The sequence below is a fragment of the Esox lucius genome, chromosome 17 (genome assembly GCF_011004845.1).
Source record: "Esox lucius isolate fEsoLuc1 chromosome 17, fEsoLuc1.pri, whole genome shotgun sequence".
NCBI classification, from domain to species: Eukaryota; Metazoa; Chordata; class Actinopteri; order Esociformes; family Esocidae; genus Esox; species Esox lucius.
The window spans coordinates 45,891,149-45,907,944 of NC_047585.1; the positions used below are offsets into that span (position 1 = coordinate 45,891,149).

At 43.6% G+C, this 16,796-nt stretch overlaps 1 protein-coding gene across 3 annotated transcripts in view; it reads left to right on the forward strand.

Moving 5' to 3' along the window:
• Positions 1-16,796, forward strand: part of LOC105007334 (metabotropic glutamate receptor 7) — a 246,303-nt gene that overhangs the window by 199,576 nt on the left and 29,931 nt on the right. For all 3 annotated transcript variants that reach the window (XM_029114239.2, XM_034287020.1, XM_029114238.2), the window contains exons 8-9: positions 2,253-2,455; positions 2,822-3,554. In XM_029114239.2, the coding sequence (XP_028970072.2) occupies positions 2,253-2,455; positions 2,822-3,554 (936 nt within the window). The remainder of the gene's footprint in view (positions 1-2,252; positions 2,456-2,821; positions 3,555-16,796) is intronic.

Genomic DNA, 16,796 nt, shown 5'->3' on the forward strand with positions numbered 1-16,796 from the left:
TTCAAACAGCTGTAATCCTGGCACTCGTAACACAATCAGCTGTGACCGAATCGCATCCTACAATAAAATGTTAATGCAACTCTTTTGGACCAATGCACCTAACATAAATGAAATTGGCATCTGTCAACAAATTGAAATAATGAGGAACTTGTTTCCGGTACGCTGATTCTTCACCAGTGATCATTTGGACAAATCTCTATTTTGCAGGTGTGAATTCTGTAAAAAACAGTGGCACAATTGGCACAATAGCCTGACCGAAAGTAGCTGATGGAGATGATTTGGAGAGGTGGAGACTTTGCTAGTCTCATTAGTACATTTCCAGGCTCGTCTCCCACCAGAACTCAATATGCAAACTGATGGATGGAGAGCGACTGTGTGGGAGAAATAGATGAATGGATGGATGAATGGAGGGGTTCTTAGTTTGGAAGCAAGGAAATGCACAGAGAGCAGAGAGAAAGAGGTGACAGAAGAAGAGATGGAGATTAAAGGCTGTTTTCTCCTGCATAGGATCCTTTTCAGACAGTAGATTAGAAGGTTGTTCTGAGTTTCCCTTTTGTTGTGGAGCTGGAACATCGGACCGTGTCCAATCAGCCTTCCTGCCCGATGTGTCATGTGTCAGTTTGACGGTGGCTTTACATGCAGCCAATCCTCAAGTGACATTCAGTCAGCCTGGAACTGATGCCACTCAGAGCTGGAGAGGCACATTTAAATGTCCACGTGTGTATGGTTTGTTATGGAGAACTCAAGGCTTTTCTTAAATCTGTCGGGTTGTTATTACATGATGTGGGCTGGATGTATGTGATCTAATGAAAGTCTGCATTGACACCCAACTCTGTCTGAAAAAGGTATAGCCAAGATATTTCTGTGACCGCACATTAGTAATACAGTTTTCCACATTACCTGACCAGAAACTTTTCTGAGCCACTTCCAGTCACTATTCCTGCCAAAATGTGTCATAATAAGGTTTGAAATGGGCGTCTCATCCCCACATTCTCCTTGGCAACAGCTAGCCAGGCACTTGTCCATGGGGGAAACACAGCTGGAGAAGGTCAATTATGTGTGGGAGTGTTAGTCAATAATCAAGTGATGTTTTGACATGCTTTATGATGATAGAATTTGCCTGGGTCTCCAAAAAAGAGCCAGGAATGCTCCCTGACCAAAACTTTTTTTTTGCCCTGTTTAAGTTTTAGTTTCTAACTATTATCAACAATGTGTCAAGAGCGTAGTTTCACCAAAATGTGTAGGCCTTTGACCGATTACCTTCTTTGTTTACTCTGTGTATTTTCCAAAATAAAGAAACAAAATATCCTATCTGGGGCCTAACATGAGCATCATAGAAGTCCCTAAAGAGCCATCCAAAGGAACATAAAACTTGACATGCCAGTTGTGATGCTGGTCTTGGGGCCCTGTTCACAACCACCAACAGGCACCTAAAAACTCCATGAGTCCCAGTTAGACCCAAGCACATGACGAGGACTCACATGGAGTACTTGACACACTGAAAAGAATCATCCAGAAATGAGTCAGGTACAGTATATATTGAGTACGAGTCAAACATTTTGGACATATCTTCTCATTCAAGGGTATTTCTTTATTTTTACTATTTTACACAATGTTGAATGAATGCATGAAAACGAATAAATGATGTACAGAATCACGTGGTAACCAAAACAGTGTTAAACAAATCAAAACATCTTTATTTTGTAGAGGCTTCATGGTAGAACCTCTAAAGAACCTCTGTTAGCCATGAATGTTATGAAATGTGGTTTTGATGGTTTTGATGGCAGTTTTGATGGTATGGGTCACATATCAACACATATATGACCTGTAAAAACGTTTTTAGTGACCTATTTGGCTCAACCGGGCAACTTTTACCAATGGCCAAGTACTCCAGAATGCATTTAGAAGACAATACATATTCTTGGGTAAAGATTTTATTTGTCAGTTTTCCTGCGGGGATAGGCTAATAACGTTTTGGAACCCTTTTTTCTAAGACTATAATCTAAATCAAGGACATGCGGTGCTGTAACATAATGTTAGAGATACCCACTAGACTAGGTTCTTAGGATCTTCTCTGGATGTTGTTTTGCCACCTACCTTCATCTCCTTCTGCGGACTGAGAACACGCGACACCCTCTGCTCAACTTACCCTTCACACATGCAGTGATTTAACAGACACGACATTAGTTATTAACAACTCCTCTGGTTGGTATACTCTAAACCCACCCAGTTCCTTTCATCTTGTTTTCCAGATTGAAGAGATGCAGTGGCCTAATGGAGAGCCGGAGGTCCCCAGCTCCGTGTGCAGTCTGCCTTGTAGGACCGGCGAGAGGAAGAAGATGGTGAAGGGCATGCCATGCTGTTGGCACTGCGAACCATGTGACGGCTACCAGTTCCAGTTTGATGAAACGTCCTGCAAGCTGTGCTCCTACAACATGAGACCCAATGCCAATAGGTGACTGACTTAAAACTCAAAGGATTTTCAGTTTGTCAACTTTATGTTATATTGTTCCTTGCCCTGATATTATGGGCCAGACAAACTGAAATCCACTAATCAGTTTCAATGAATAGCCATTACTAACTGCAAGTAACTTATGGTACCACTAAATAAATATTTTTTTTTTAGTTCCTGGAAAAAAATCACATTAGTAACAGGAAATCTAGTTGATTTTAATTTACACTAATGTTAATAGCTAGGGTTAGAATTGTTCTTCAAATTCCCAGGTTTACTTTTATAGGAATTTTGCACACCTGATAAATGTACAGATACATTTAGTATTGTCAAATAGACAGCTAAATCGGACTCTTAATCAATCAACAGGACATCCTGCCAACCCATCCCAATCGTGAAACTGGAGTGGCACTCACCGTGGGCCATTATCCCTGTCTTCCTCGCCATGATAGGCATTGTCGCCACCATCTTCGTCATGGCAACCTTTATACGTTACAATGACACGCCCATTGTCCGGGCTTCCGGCCGCGAGCTGAGCTACGTCCTCCTAACCGGCATCTTCCTCTGCTACATCATTACCTTCCTCATGATTGCCAAGCCGGATGTGGGTGTGTGCTCCTTTCGGAGGATCTTCCTGGGTCTGGGCATGTGCATCAGCTATGCTGCCCTCCTGACCAAGACAAACCGCATCTACCGCATCTTTGAACAGGGCAAGAAGTCGGTGTCGGCGCCAAGGCTGATCAGCCCAACCTCCCAGCTGGCCATCACTTCCTCCCTGATCGCCCTGCAGCTCCTGGGGGTGTTCATCTGGTTCGGCGTGGACCCCCCCAACACTGTCGTGGACTATGACGAGCAGAAAACCTTCAACCCGGACCAGGCTAGGGGAGTGTTGAAATGTGACATCACAGACCTGCAGATTATATGCTCCTTGGGTTATAGTATCCTTCTCATGGTCACCTGCACCGTGTATGCCATCAAGACGCGTGGCGTCCCGGAGAACTTCAACGAGGCCAAGCCCATTGGCTTCACAATGTACACAACCTGTATAGTCTGGCTAGCTTTCATACCAATCTTCTTCGCGACGGCGCAGTCCGCAGAAAAGGTAAGGCTGACAGATTGTTTATTGTTGTGATTATTGGAACGTGTTGTGACGTCATTGTTTTCTTTACTCTCGTCATCATAATGGTGGCCTTCGTTTTGGCTGTGGAAACAGTCGACCATAAACGTCCTGGTGCAGTTACTAGCACAGTGTTCTGTAAGATGTAGCTGGAACCAACTTGTCCAACCTATTCTGTATCAAACACATTGGCCAACTCAGGTGTCTACATACATGGCGAGACACAACCTTGGCATTTTACAGCCTAATATGATGCGTTATGTGTCACTACTGGTTCCACGGCCAGGCTATTTACAGGCTTATGTCATTATAATTGGTCTGTGTGATAGCTAGAGGCAATCTAGACTCTCTTCAACCTGTCGTAATAAGAGTATAAGCCATTCCTCATCCAAAACAGCGTCCCAAAAGCCCATCCTTTCCCTATGCATGCTTTTGTCAAAGGGCACTGTTCCCTAGGAAATAGTGTGTCATTTGGGAAGCAGTTTGTCTGAAATGAACAGCAATAGTGATTTGCTATAATATGAAGACTGATCTTTTTTTCTCCACAGCTGTATGACAATGAAATACAATCTTAGTTCAGGTTCACAATGCAAGTTAAAGACTACTCACTGTATGTTCCTGGAGGAAATATTTCATGATCTATACATTCATAGAAAAATAAGTTAATTCCTTTGTGCAGCGATAGGGCTTTTACCTAGAACCATTTTGATCCTTTCAAATGTGATTTCTTGAAAGAGATGCACGCTCGCTAGGAGTAACGTAGAAATGCAAGAGCAAAATTACGCATTGTGATTGCATTTGTGTTCTGACTTACCCGTTTCCTACCTGTACAAACCCAAACACCCTACCTGGTTCTTCTTAGAACCTTATTTTCTTAGTGTGTGCATTTTATAATCACGTTGTTTATCTTTATTTTCCACCAGCTGTATTCACTTGTTGCTCGTTGGCCTGCAATTAAAATTCAAGCAGTTACATCCAAGGAAATTTAAAATTACACCACATGCATATCTCCAGGTACGGTAGAGAGATGGTGGCTACAGAAGACAGGTCTGGAGAAGCTGACTTTGTGCGATTGCATTGTAAAGTTGCAGTGTAATCACAGAGTCAGACTCAGTGTAATTGCTTAGAGAAACTCTCTTTTATCAAAATCTTGCAGCAAGTAGTTCCAAACAGCTTTGATGGGGCAAACAGCTAAAGTTCTCAAGTAAATAGTTGTACAAATATAAGAAATGTACCCTAAATAGCAACTAAAAGGTCACCCTTTGTCTGAGGGCTTTGTGAGAGTTGTCTGGCAGCATTCTGATGGCTGTCCGAGGGCGTTCCGAGTGCTGTCTTGGGGTGTTGTGAGGGCTGTTTGAGGGCATTGGGAGGACTGTTTGAGGGCATTGGGAGGACTGTTTGAGGGCATTGTGAGGACTGTTTGAGGGCATTGGGAGGACTGTTTGAGGGCATTGGGAGGACTGTTTGAGGGCATTGTGAGGACTGTTTGAGGGCATTGGGAGGATGTTTGAGGGCATTGGGAGGGCTGTTTTAGGGCATTGGGAGGACTGTTTGAGGGCATTGGGAGGACTGTTTGAGGGCATTGTGAGGACTGTTTGAGGGCGTTGTGTGTTTCTCTGAGGGTGTTGTGTGTTTCTTTTTGAGGGTGTTGTGTGTTTCTCTCTGAGGTTGTTATGTGTTTCTCTTTGAGGGTGTTGTGTGTATTTCTCTGAGGGTGAGGATGGGTGATACTATTATCTGAGTCTCTGTGGGCCATCTGCATCCCTACCTGCTCACTATTGCATCATCATCTCATTTCATCTTCATCCGCTTATCCGGTATCGGGTCGCGGGGGCAGCAGCTCCAGCAGGGGACCCCAAACTTCCCTTCCCCAAGCCACATTTGCTGGCTCTGACTGGGGGATCCCGAAGCGTTCCCAGGCCAGTGTCGAAATATAATCTCTCCACCTAGTCCTGGGCCTACCCCGAGGTCTCCTCCCAGCTGGACGTGCCTGGAACACCTCCCTAGGGAGACGTCCTGCCGGCATCCTTACCAGATGCCCGAACCACCTCAACTGGCTCCTTTTGATGCAAAGGAGCAGCGGCTCTACTCCGAGTTCCTCGCGGATGGCTGAGCGTCTCACGCTATCCCTATGGGAGAAGCCAGCCACCCTTCTGAGAAAACTCATTTCAGCCGCTTGTACCTGCTTGGTCATACGCCTTCTACAGATCCACAAAACACATGTAGACTGGATGGGCATATTCCCAGGGCCCCTCCAGGATCCTTGCAAGAGTAAAGAGCTGGTTGGTTGTTCCGCGACCAGGACGGAATCCGCATTGTTCCTCTTCAATCTGAGGTTCGACTATCTGCCGAACCCTCGTTTCCAGTACCTTTGAGTAGACTTTCCCAGGGAGGCTGAGAAGTGTGATACCCCTGTAATTGGCACACAACCTCTGGTCCCCCTTTTTGAACAGGGGAACCACCACCTCGGTCCGCCACTCCTTTGGCACTTTCCCTGACTCCCACGCAATGTTGAAGAGGCGTGTCATCCAAGACATCCCCTCCACACCCAAAGCTTTCAACATTTCTGGACGGATCTCGTCAATCCCCGGAGCTTTTCCACTGTGGAGTTGTTTGACTACCTCAGTGACTTCTGCCATGGAGATTGACGATGCTTCCCCATCAGCCACCAGCTCTGCCTCCACTATAAGAGGGTGTGTTAGTGGGATTTAGGAGTTCCTCAAAGTGTTCCTTCCATCGCCCAATTGCCTCCTGTAACAGTGTCCCATCCTTACTGTACACAGCTTGGATAGTTCCCGTTTTCCCCTCCTGAGGTGGCGGACGGTTTTCCAGAAACACCTTGGTGCCGACCGAAAGTCCTTCTCCATGGCTTCCCCAAACTCCTCCCACACCCGCTGTTTTACCTCTTTCACAGCAGAGGTGCAGCCCTTCGGGTCTGTCGGTACACTGCAACCATCTCCGGAGTCTTCCGGGATAACATTTCCCGGAAGGCCTCCTTTTTCAGTAGGACGGCTTCCCTGACCACCGGTGTCCACCAGGGTGTTTGAGGGTTACCGCCCCTTGAGGCACCTAAGACCTTTAGACCACAGCTCCCCGCCGCAGCTTCGGCAATGGAGGCTTTGAACATCAACCACTCAGGTTCAATGCCCCCGACCTCCACAGGGATGCCAGAAAAGCTCCGCCGGAGGTATGAGTTGAAGATCTGATGACACAATCACAAAATCAATCATTGACCTTCGGCCTAGGGTGCTCTGGTACCACGTACACTTATGAGCATCCTTATGTTCGAACATGGTGTTCGTTATAGATAATACATGACTAGCACAGAAATCTAACAACAAACGACCACTCAAGTTCAGATCAGGGAGGCCGTTCCTCCCTATCACACCTCTCCAAGTGTCTCCATCATTGCCCACGTGTGGTTTGAGGTCCCCCAGCAGAATTATGGAGTCCCCTACTGGAGCCCCATACAGGACTCCATTCAGGGTCTCCAAGAAGGCCAAATACTCTGAACTGCTGTTTGAGGCATATGCACAAACAACAGTCAGAGATCCCCCCCCCCACAACCCGTAGGCATAGGGAGGCGACCCTCTCATCCACTGGGGTAAACTCCAACATAGCGGCGCTCAGCCGGAGGCTTGTGAGTATCCCAACCCCCGCCCAGCGCCTCACTATTCTCACTATTGCTTCAATAGTTATTTTGAGAGGAGCTCTACAGGAATAAGCTTCTATTCAGGAGCTTTGGACTAAAGAAGATACACAGCTATGTGATGAGAAGAGAGAGGCTGACCCATTAAGTCTCATCTAGGCAGGGGTGCAATGGTGTTTGTGTGCGTGTGTATACATACAGAAGCCTTGCCTGTGTGTGTCTATACTTTTGTGTCAGTCTGTGTGTGTGTGTTCGTGCGTGTGTATACATACAGAAGCCTTGCCTGTGTGGGTCTATACTTTTGTGTCAGTCTGTGTGTGTGAGTGTGTGTGTGTGTGAGAAAGACAGAGAGAGAAGGCCTGACGTCAGCAGCACATCCCAGCAGCCCTGGCAAAGTGGAACTGTGACACCCTGGCCTTTGTTGCTTGTCATTATTTACCTGGCTGATGTTGGCCAGAATACTGATGAGTGCCGGCGCCATGCGGATCGTTATACTGGCACGCAGCTGCCGGGTCTGGAGACAGGTACTGTAGAGTGCTCCCAGCCATCGGCTCGTGGACGCACACACATACGCACAGGACGAAATGTGTCATGCCAACAAATAGCCACATATGAACACACACACAAAGACAGACAGGAAGACAGACAGACAGGCAGGAAGGCAGACAGGCAAACAGATACATGGTAAGACAGAATAGAATAAGACAGATAGACAGACGCTTGCACACGCAAACACACACCCGAACACAAATGCACAGAAAGAGCTCTCCTGACATGAGTGATTTAATATGATTAAGTAGAATTGCATTGGACTTAGACCTGATGATTGATTTAAAAAATGTTTTCCAATATGAATGCTGTGAAGATAGTAGCTGTGAAGCTGTGAAGAGTATTACTGAAACCAGTAATTACTGAGCTGTTGGAGCAGTGACACAAGTCTTTTCAATGTTTTCACAAATACAGAGCTTGAAAACAATGCCTCTGTTCTGTAAGGTTGTCTATAGCATGCTAAAGGTCTTCCAATGTGGTAATGTCATTAAAAGGGTTCTACTCTCTTCCATCTCCCACTGTGTCTGACTCTCACTCACTTGTTCTGTTCCCCTGTGTCTCTTTCCCTCTCTCTCTCCCTGTTTCTTTTTCTGTCTCTATCTGTGTCACTCTGTCTCTCTCTCTCTTTGTGCCTCTAATGTCGGAACGGGCTCTGTGATGGTTCTCTGTTAGAATTCTCTCTGCAATGCAAAGAAAGGCAGTTGGAATGACCACAGCAATCTGGAGGGATTGATTACAACCCATATTCACAGGTTATCTGGTTCTAAATGAATGGGCTTACCCTTTCCTAAAACGTGGACAATATGTTGTTTTTGAACAGTGAATGAGTTAGTTTTGAATAATTGTTATGAATAGGAAATGAAAGGCAAGAGGACTTTGCCTTTTTTCTCAGAAACACAAATAATACAACCTATGGACTGTTTGCTGTGCTCTGCTGACTCTAACCATTAGCAGTTGGCTAGTAGCCTACAGAACCATCTTATAGCCTACAGAACCATCTTATAGCCTACAGAACCATCTTATAGCCTACAGAACCATGCTCAATGGGAAGTTGAAAGTGAAATGAGAATTAGATGAGTTTAGTTTTGCATCCTCTCCATTTAGGATGTCCTCTTTCTTCCTGTGCACAGCAGACTGCCAGCCAACATGGTGGCCCGGCATTTTGACTTGAACGACTGTGTTTTTTTTTGTAGGACCTAATCAAATGTACAGCTCTACTGGGATCGTTTGCCTATGGACTGTATCAAGACCGTTGGCTACTGCTCCTAGAGGAATTACTAGTTGCTAAGTAACATGTTGCTGAAGGAATGTAAAGTAATTCTGTCTCGATCAATATGCTTCTGCTGTCTTGTTATTTTCTTCCTATTTAATCTTGGGCCATACAGTTTTTCCAGAACTAGCCTTGTTGAAAACCAGGTTTCTGTGACGACAACAGTCATTTTGGAGGTACGGCTAAACAAGAATTTTTCATCCTGGCATGCAATAACTTATTTAAGATGATATTCCTCAAGATATAGTAATGCAATAATTATTGAAGATAGTACTGAAATAGACTCACAGTATGCATGCAGTAAGTTATAGAAGATAACTCAGAGGACAGCTCTCCCTGATGGATGTAAATTCGTTTTTATATACAGTATGTACTCATAGATGTGTTTTATGCTGTATGTACTGAATATGTCTTATATAATGAAGCCTAGTCGACACATGCACTGGTATTTTTTGTTTGTACTTTCGTCTACATGCAAACTGCATTTTAGGTCACTGAAAACTGACCTTTTGAAAAAGTCCTTCCAGAGTGTAGATATTCAGAAAATTTTCAGTGTTGACGTGTAGACATGGAAAACAGAGATTTTGGCTTCATGTAGTGTGCGCCAATATGTCCTTTGTTTACATGAGGCGATTTTGTGCAATGGCGGACCTAGCCAAAATGGTGCAGGTTTTAATCTTGCTAATAGGCCTTTTTACATGTTTACACAAATGTACAGTTACTCTCCAAATATATCGAGGAACAGAAGCGTCAGAATGCACTACGGAGGTCACTTCTACATCCAACACTTACACCATTGTTGTAAGCCTGCCAGAACCCGTAAAACCTTTTTCAGGCATCTGATTGGCCAACATGGCTTTAAGATGAGGGCTGTGTCACCGCCTGTTGGTTTGGCTTGCTGTTGACAGTGCTTGACAGTGTGTTTATGTGTTTTCATGTGGACAGAGATTTTCTTTTTAAAACAGTGCTTGCATGGACAGGATTTCAGGAGGAAAAAAAACTGTTTTAAAAAACACCTGTGTACTAGGCCTGGATATACACTCACCTAAAGGATTATTAGGAACACCATACTAATACTGTGTTTGACCCCCTTTCGCCTTAAGAACTGCCTTATTTCTACGTGGCATTGATTCAACAAGGTGCTGAAAGAATTCTTTCGAAATGTTGGCCCATATTGATAGGATAGCATCTTGCAGTTGATGGAGATTTGTGGGATGCACATCCAGGGCACGAAGCTCCCGTTCCACCACATCCCAAAGATGCTCTATTGGGTTGAGATCTGGTGACTGTGGGGGCCATTTCAGTACAGTGAACTCATTGTCATGTTCAAGAAACCAATTTGAAATGATTCGAGCTTTGTGGCATGGTGCATTATCCTGCTGGAAGTAGCCACCAGAGGATGGGTACATGGTGGTCATAAAGGGATGGACATGGTCAGAAACAATGTTTAAGTAGGCTGTGGCATTTAAACGATGCCCAATTGGCACTAAGGGGCCTAAAGTGTGCCAAGAAAACATCCCCACACCATTACACCACCACCACCACCAGCCTGCACAGTGGTAACAAGGCATGATGGATCCATGTTCTCATTCTGTTTACGCCAAATTCTGACTCTACCATCTGAATGGCTCAACCGAAATCGAGACCAGGCAACATTCTTCCAGGTTTCAACTGTCCAATTTTGGTGAGCTTGTGCAAATTGTAGCCTCTTTTTCCTATTTGTATTGGAGATGAGTGGTACCCGGTGGGGTCTTCTGCTGTTGTAGCCCATCCGCCTCAAGGTTGTGCGTGTTGTGGCTTCACAAATGCTTTGCTGCATACCTTGGTTGTAACGAGTGGTTATTTCAGTCAAAGTTGCTCTTCTATCAGCTTGAATCAGTCGGCCCATTCTCCTCTGACCTCTAGCATCAACAAGGCATTTTTGCCCACAGGACTGCCGCATACTGGATGTTTTTCCCTTTTCACAACATTCTTTGTAAACCCTAGAAATGGTTCCCTTCACATTTCTTTCCCATTCTGACATTCAGTTTGGAGTTCAGGAGATTGTCTGGACCAGGATCACACCCCTAAATGCATTGAAACAATTGCCATGTAATTGGTTGATTAGATAATTGTATTAATGAGAAATTGAACAGATGTTCCTAATAATCCTTTAGGTGAGTGTACTTTAAATACTTCACATATCATTCTGGTTTTCAAGTTTTATCTAAATGAGTTCTCTAGCTTTAATGGGAAGGGTGGGAGCATCAGCCACAGCCTGACTGAGGTCATGTTCCTTACTTAGGCCAAAATGTTATTACCCAGACCCCTCTGCTCTACACAGCTGCTTCTGTACAACCTTTTTATTACTCCCAATGTGCTGCATCCAGCTGTCCTGGGTTCAGATTGTATTTGTCTTCTCTACAATACTGACCGTTTTATTCAGTCTGGCAAGTGTGTCATTCGGGCAGCATTTAGCACTTTTGGGACGATTCCTTTGGATCCACTTTGCCAGACTACCTCAGTCAAGCGGAGATGGAATGTTAGAAAATAGAGATTTTGTGAACCCCATTCTGGCACATGGCCAAGGGACCCCTAGATTATCTATTAAGAAGCCTTCTCTAAGTCTGCGATCCATGTGACAGGAGTGCTGCGAGAGAACAAACAGGCAGTAATGTAATCCATAAAATGCAAGGCTGAATGCAGAATAGATTATTAGACTTGCAAATAGACAAGCCAGCGCCCCATCCCTTTCCTAATCGATTACAAAGTCACGTTAGGGAAAATTAAACAGAGGTTTCTTCTTAATTGCATGACAAGGTTTCATTGTGACCTTGGTAAGGAGAAGCTCTTTGCATATAGACCCAGAAGACATGTGGTGTCAGTTGGAAATGACTTTTCTCTAATTAGTGATTCACGAAGAGGAGGAGGACAGAAGACACGTGCTATCAGTTGGAAATGACTTTTCTCTAATTAGTCATTCACAAAGAGGAGGACAGAAGACACATGCTGTCAGTTGGAAATGACTTTTCTCTAATTAGTCATTCATGAAGAGGAGGAGGACGGAAGACCATTTCAGCACATTTTCCCTCCTGAACGGAAGATGCCAAATATAATATATAAAATCTCATCAAGCCCTAAACCATTGAAACAAGTAAATCCCAGATAATCCTACCTACCACATTTCTTAGCTTTTTTTATTATCACAAAATACATTCATACACAGACAGTGTTTTAATACCTTACACGCGTACCTATCACTACGGGTTTCAAAAACATAACCACCACTCAACGGCCTTAAAATTGAGGTTATTCCCTAATCATGTAGCTGTCTCTGTTTTAAAGGAATACATGCTGTGATAGAGATAAATTAAATTGCCCAATCACCTTTAGGCTGAACTTAATTAAAATGATCCCACACAAGTTATGATATTTTTCACAGAAAGGTTCTGTTAGAATTCTGTGGAATGGCTTGTATTTAGTAGGGGCACATCTTAGCATTATTAGAAAACATTAACTAAAGTGTTTCAAAAGAGCATAAAAACAGTTCTTACTGGACCTGTAGTTTGATAACGGACGGCATCCTCGATAATCCTCGGGTAGATTTGCATGTTGAGAGATTTCGAGGTCGGAGGGCTTTGTTTCACATATAATTGGACTGAAGGAGTACAGGTTGGCACTTTCTGGTTTGCCCCCCCCCCCCCTCGCAGCTGTTTTAGTAGACAGGGTGTTGCTAGCGTGTCACATTACACAACACAATGGCTTGCCATCAGGATTTGAAGGATACATATTTGGAAGCTATATTGAATGGTAATATTGGTCTGTTGGCTCATATTGTATAACGCTGCCTTTGAACAATAGACCCTCATACCAACCCTGTTTGAGCACGGGGACAACCATGAATTCCACATTTTGGTAGAGAATTAATGAGGAGATAGCTAAAGCTGAACAACTTGCAACCTGACAGTCTTCCAAAACATCTAGGCAAAACTAGAGCAGAAAGTCTCAAAAAGAAGAAATTGGGTTATGTAATGGCCAAGTCAAATCTCAGATCTCAATCCTATTGAAATGGTGTGGGGGGACTTGAAGTGGGCCATGCATACAAGAAAAGCCCTTTAACATGACAGAGTTGAAGTGGTACTGTATTGAAGAGTGGGCAAAAAATTCCTCCCAGTTGATGTAAGAGACTGATAGACAGTTACACGAAATAACGCTATGAAGTTTCAGTTGATTTTTAATGAATAAATTATTGCATAGTATAATCTTTCAGTGTCATTTTTAAATTAAGTTACCTTTATCTGTCAGTGGTGTTGAAGTGAAGATTAAACTATATCCACTTTTTCCAGGGGGCTGTACTTAGGTTTTCACATGACTGCACATCCCTGGGACTGGGGCTTGGGGGGAGACCCTGTGGAACCGTCAAAGGTGTGCACATTTAAAAAGCCTTGCCAAATGACAGTGTGTCTGTTCTACAGAGTCTTAATGGACTGATAGAAACTTAAAGAATGAAACAGTTGCCAAAATGAACCTTGCATTATTACTGCTTTTTAAGTACAGGACTATTCTTGTCTGAGTCTGCAGAACTGGCACATAATGTTCAGTGACTGACAGCTGGAGTATTAAGAGGCCGTTTCTGTTTTAGTGAACGTGTCGAGGGATAGAGAATTAAAAAAACTCAAGTGTCCCCATTAATCAGAGGTCCTGGCACTCCTGTGCAGTCTTGTGAAAACTGAATTTGGGGAACATTTGCGTGTTTAAGGGGAAAGTGTGCACTTAGTTTTCTAATGATAATGGTCTGTTGGTTGACTAAGTTCTTGAGTTCATACACGATAAAGTGAAGGATAATAGTGAATGTATTTTATTGAATTTTTGGATGTATGGTGCTTTATTTGTATTTTGCTCACTCATGTTAGAACCAGAAAAGGAAACAGGAAAGCATAGTTCAGCCGGACTGCAATTAAAAGGGATAAATGTTGTTTTCCTCACTGGATTCGAACCCAGGTCTCCCACATGAGAAGCTATGTCTTTAGCTACCACACCACGGTGCTATATGTTTGCTGAGGGTCGGTATAGCATCTCGACATTAGATCATTTTGTCACGCATTAACATCACACCAAGTGTGAATATTTAGCTAGACACCATTAATCATAGTGTTAAACTGACTAATGGTTCTTATTAAGTTTACCTCTACCACAAATAGCATCTATGAACCATGGCTTTTGCCACTGGCTGTTTGACTGCTTATTATCCAGTAATAGGCTTACTAGTATCTGCTAACTTACTACTTGGAATTGTCATAAGAATTTAGCAATTGCTAGCGGGGCTAAAGATGAACTTTACTCTGCCAAAGCTATTTCATTTCATGGCTCAACAACATATGGTTTTTCTTTCATTTGTGAATGACATTGATACAATAAATATCGATATAGGTGACGATAACTGACTTTCTTTTCAAGTGAAAAGATGTGAGAATCGTGGAAACCCCTACTCTTTTACTGCCCAAGGGGTTGTGATCTACCCTGTATTATCCCAAAAAACATGCACGGATGAGTACTTCGAAAATGCATCGCAATATAACCATAAACTGTTTTAGTTTAGGCTTACAATGACATAGCTAATGAAGGTTGTAGCCAGCAACGTTTTTGTCTATCCTGACCCAAAAAGCAGGCACGGATGCATACTTTGAAAATCCAAAAGAAATAGTCGCAATATGACCGTAAACTGTTTTATTGTAGGTTTACTATAACGTAGCTACTGAAGGTTGAAGCCAGCAAGGTTTTTGTCTATCCGGAATAAATCCTAATTCATAACTTGTTTTGACTGTGACGAGATTCAAACGTGGGATATCTTTTTTGGCAGTCCACGTCTCTAACCACTACGCTGTTTAACAAGGGGTAGTCAGTCAGCCAGTCAGTCAGTAAGAGGCATTCACTCTTCTTGGCCGGCTCCGCTTACGCGACCTGGCAGAAATAGGATAATCTAACAATTTTCAATAGGTGAATATGGAATATTTGAGTTGTCTAAGAATTTACGGGGCTGCATTTAAAAGTTATTTGTTAAGGTCCAAGTAAAGGTCCAAGTAAAATGTGTTTGTCCACAATATCTGTTCCATGAGACAAGACTATATTCTGAGTTCTGAGTTGATTATGGCTACATTAGCCTTTTGTTGTGCTTCAGCTGAGTTTCAAATGTGAATATTGAAGTCCCCCAAAAAAGTTAATATTATCTCCCATGACTCAGAGGTCAGTGTTCTGGGAACTCAGTGATAAGTGTTCTGGGAACTCAGTGGTCCGTGATCTGGGAACTCAGGGGTCAATTGTTAGGGAAATTTCTGTAACCTGATAAAATATATTCTGAGTAAAGGACTGAGTCCCAATGTTTAAATGCATAGAGGAGTGTGGGAGAGGGGATCTGGGTTTTGTCCTAGGGGGCATTCTTGTTTGGCCACGAGTAATTATAGGGTTAATCATCTACCTATCAGTAGGTTGTCTAGATGCTTTAATTCCCCCTTAAGGGTTGAGAAAGTTAATCACATGAGGGAAGACACCATGTCCCTTATGTCAAGCCCAGGACATGTGATAGAACAAAGGGTGTGTGTTTGGTTGACATGGGACAGAGGGGCAGCATCTTACCACACCCCTTTTTCCCTCCTTATATACTGATGCATTTCCTATACTGATTTAGAGATTATTCATTGTTACTTTGTAACCTGTGTATTCTCTCCTTGCAAGAATAAAACTGTTTATTGTGCATTTGAGCTTTCCTCTGTCTTACCTACCATTTTCGTAAATAGTTTGGACTTTAGAAATTGCCATCACACAGTGTTCTGGGAACTCAGTGATCTGTGTTCTGGGAACTCAGTGGTCAGTGTTCTGGGAACTCAGTGGTCAGTGTTCTGGGAACTCAGAGGTCAGTGTTCTGGGAACTCAGAGATCAGTGTTCTGGGAACTCAGTGGTCAGTGTTCTGGGAACTCAGTGATCTGTGTTCTGGGAATTCAGTGGTCAGTGTTCTGGGAACTCAGTGGTCAGTGTTCTGGGAACTCAGAGGTCAGTGTTCTGGTAACTCAGAGATCAGTGTTCTGGGAACTCAGTGGTCAGTGTTCTGGGAACTCAGAGGTCAGTGTTCTGGTAACTCAGAGATCAGTGTTCTGGGAACTCAGTGGTCAGTGTTCTGGGAACTCAGAGGTCAGTGTTCTGGTAACTCAGAGATCAGTGTTCTGGGAACTCAGTGGTCAGTGTTCTGGGAACTCAGAGGTCAGTGTTCTGGTAACTCAGAGATCAGTGTTCTGGGAACTCAGTGGTCAGTGTTCTGGGAACTCAGAGGTCAGTGTTCTGGACAGGAACCTATGTAGGAGACTGAGGGGCAGTTGTCACATGTAGCCAGGAGACCTTAAATGATCCCACCACAAAAACACAGAGCTTTTATTAACTGACCAGAATGACATTCCACCATCTCATCATAAGAGATCTAACATTAAGTATTTGCACATTGAGAAGGGTGAAAGTGTCCCTAAAAACACTGGTAACACTGTGTTTAATTTTGGTTTCAATTGACCCGGAGGTGGGGAACGCTGGTGTGGAATCTCCCTACTGAGGGCAGGAACAGAGTGGAGAAACTCCCAGTACATCTCAACACAGAAACAAATGCATATGCACACATATATACACTACACCCACCATGGTCAGTTTGTTTAACATTTGACCCGGGTGAAACATTTTCACATTGACCTTGTGACCCCATCAGGCCCATGGTCATGTCTAACACCCCACACACAACAC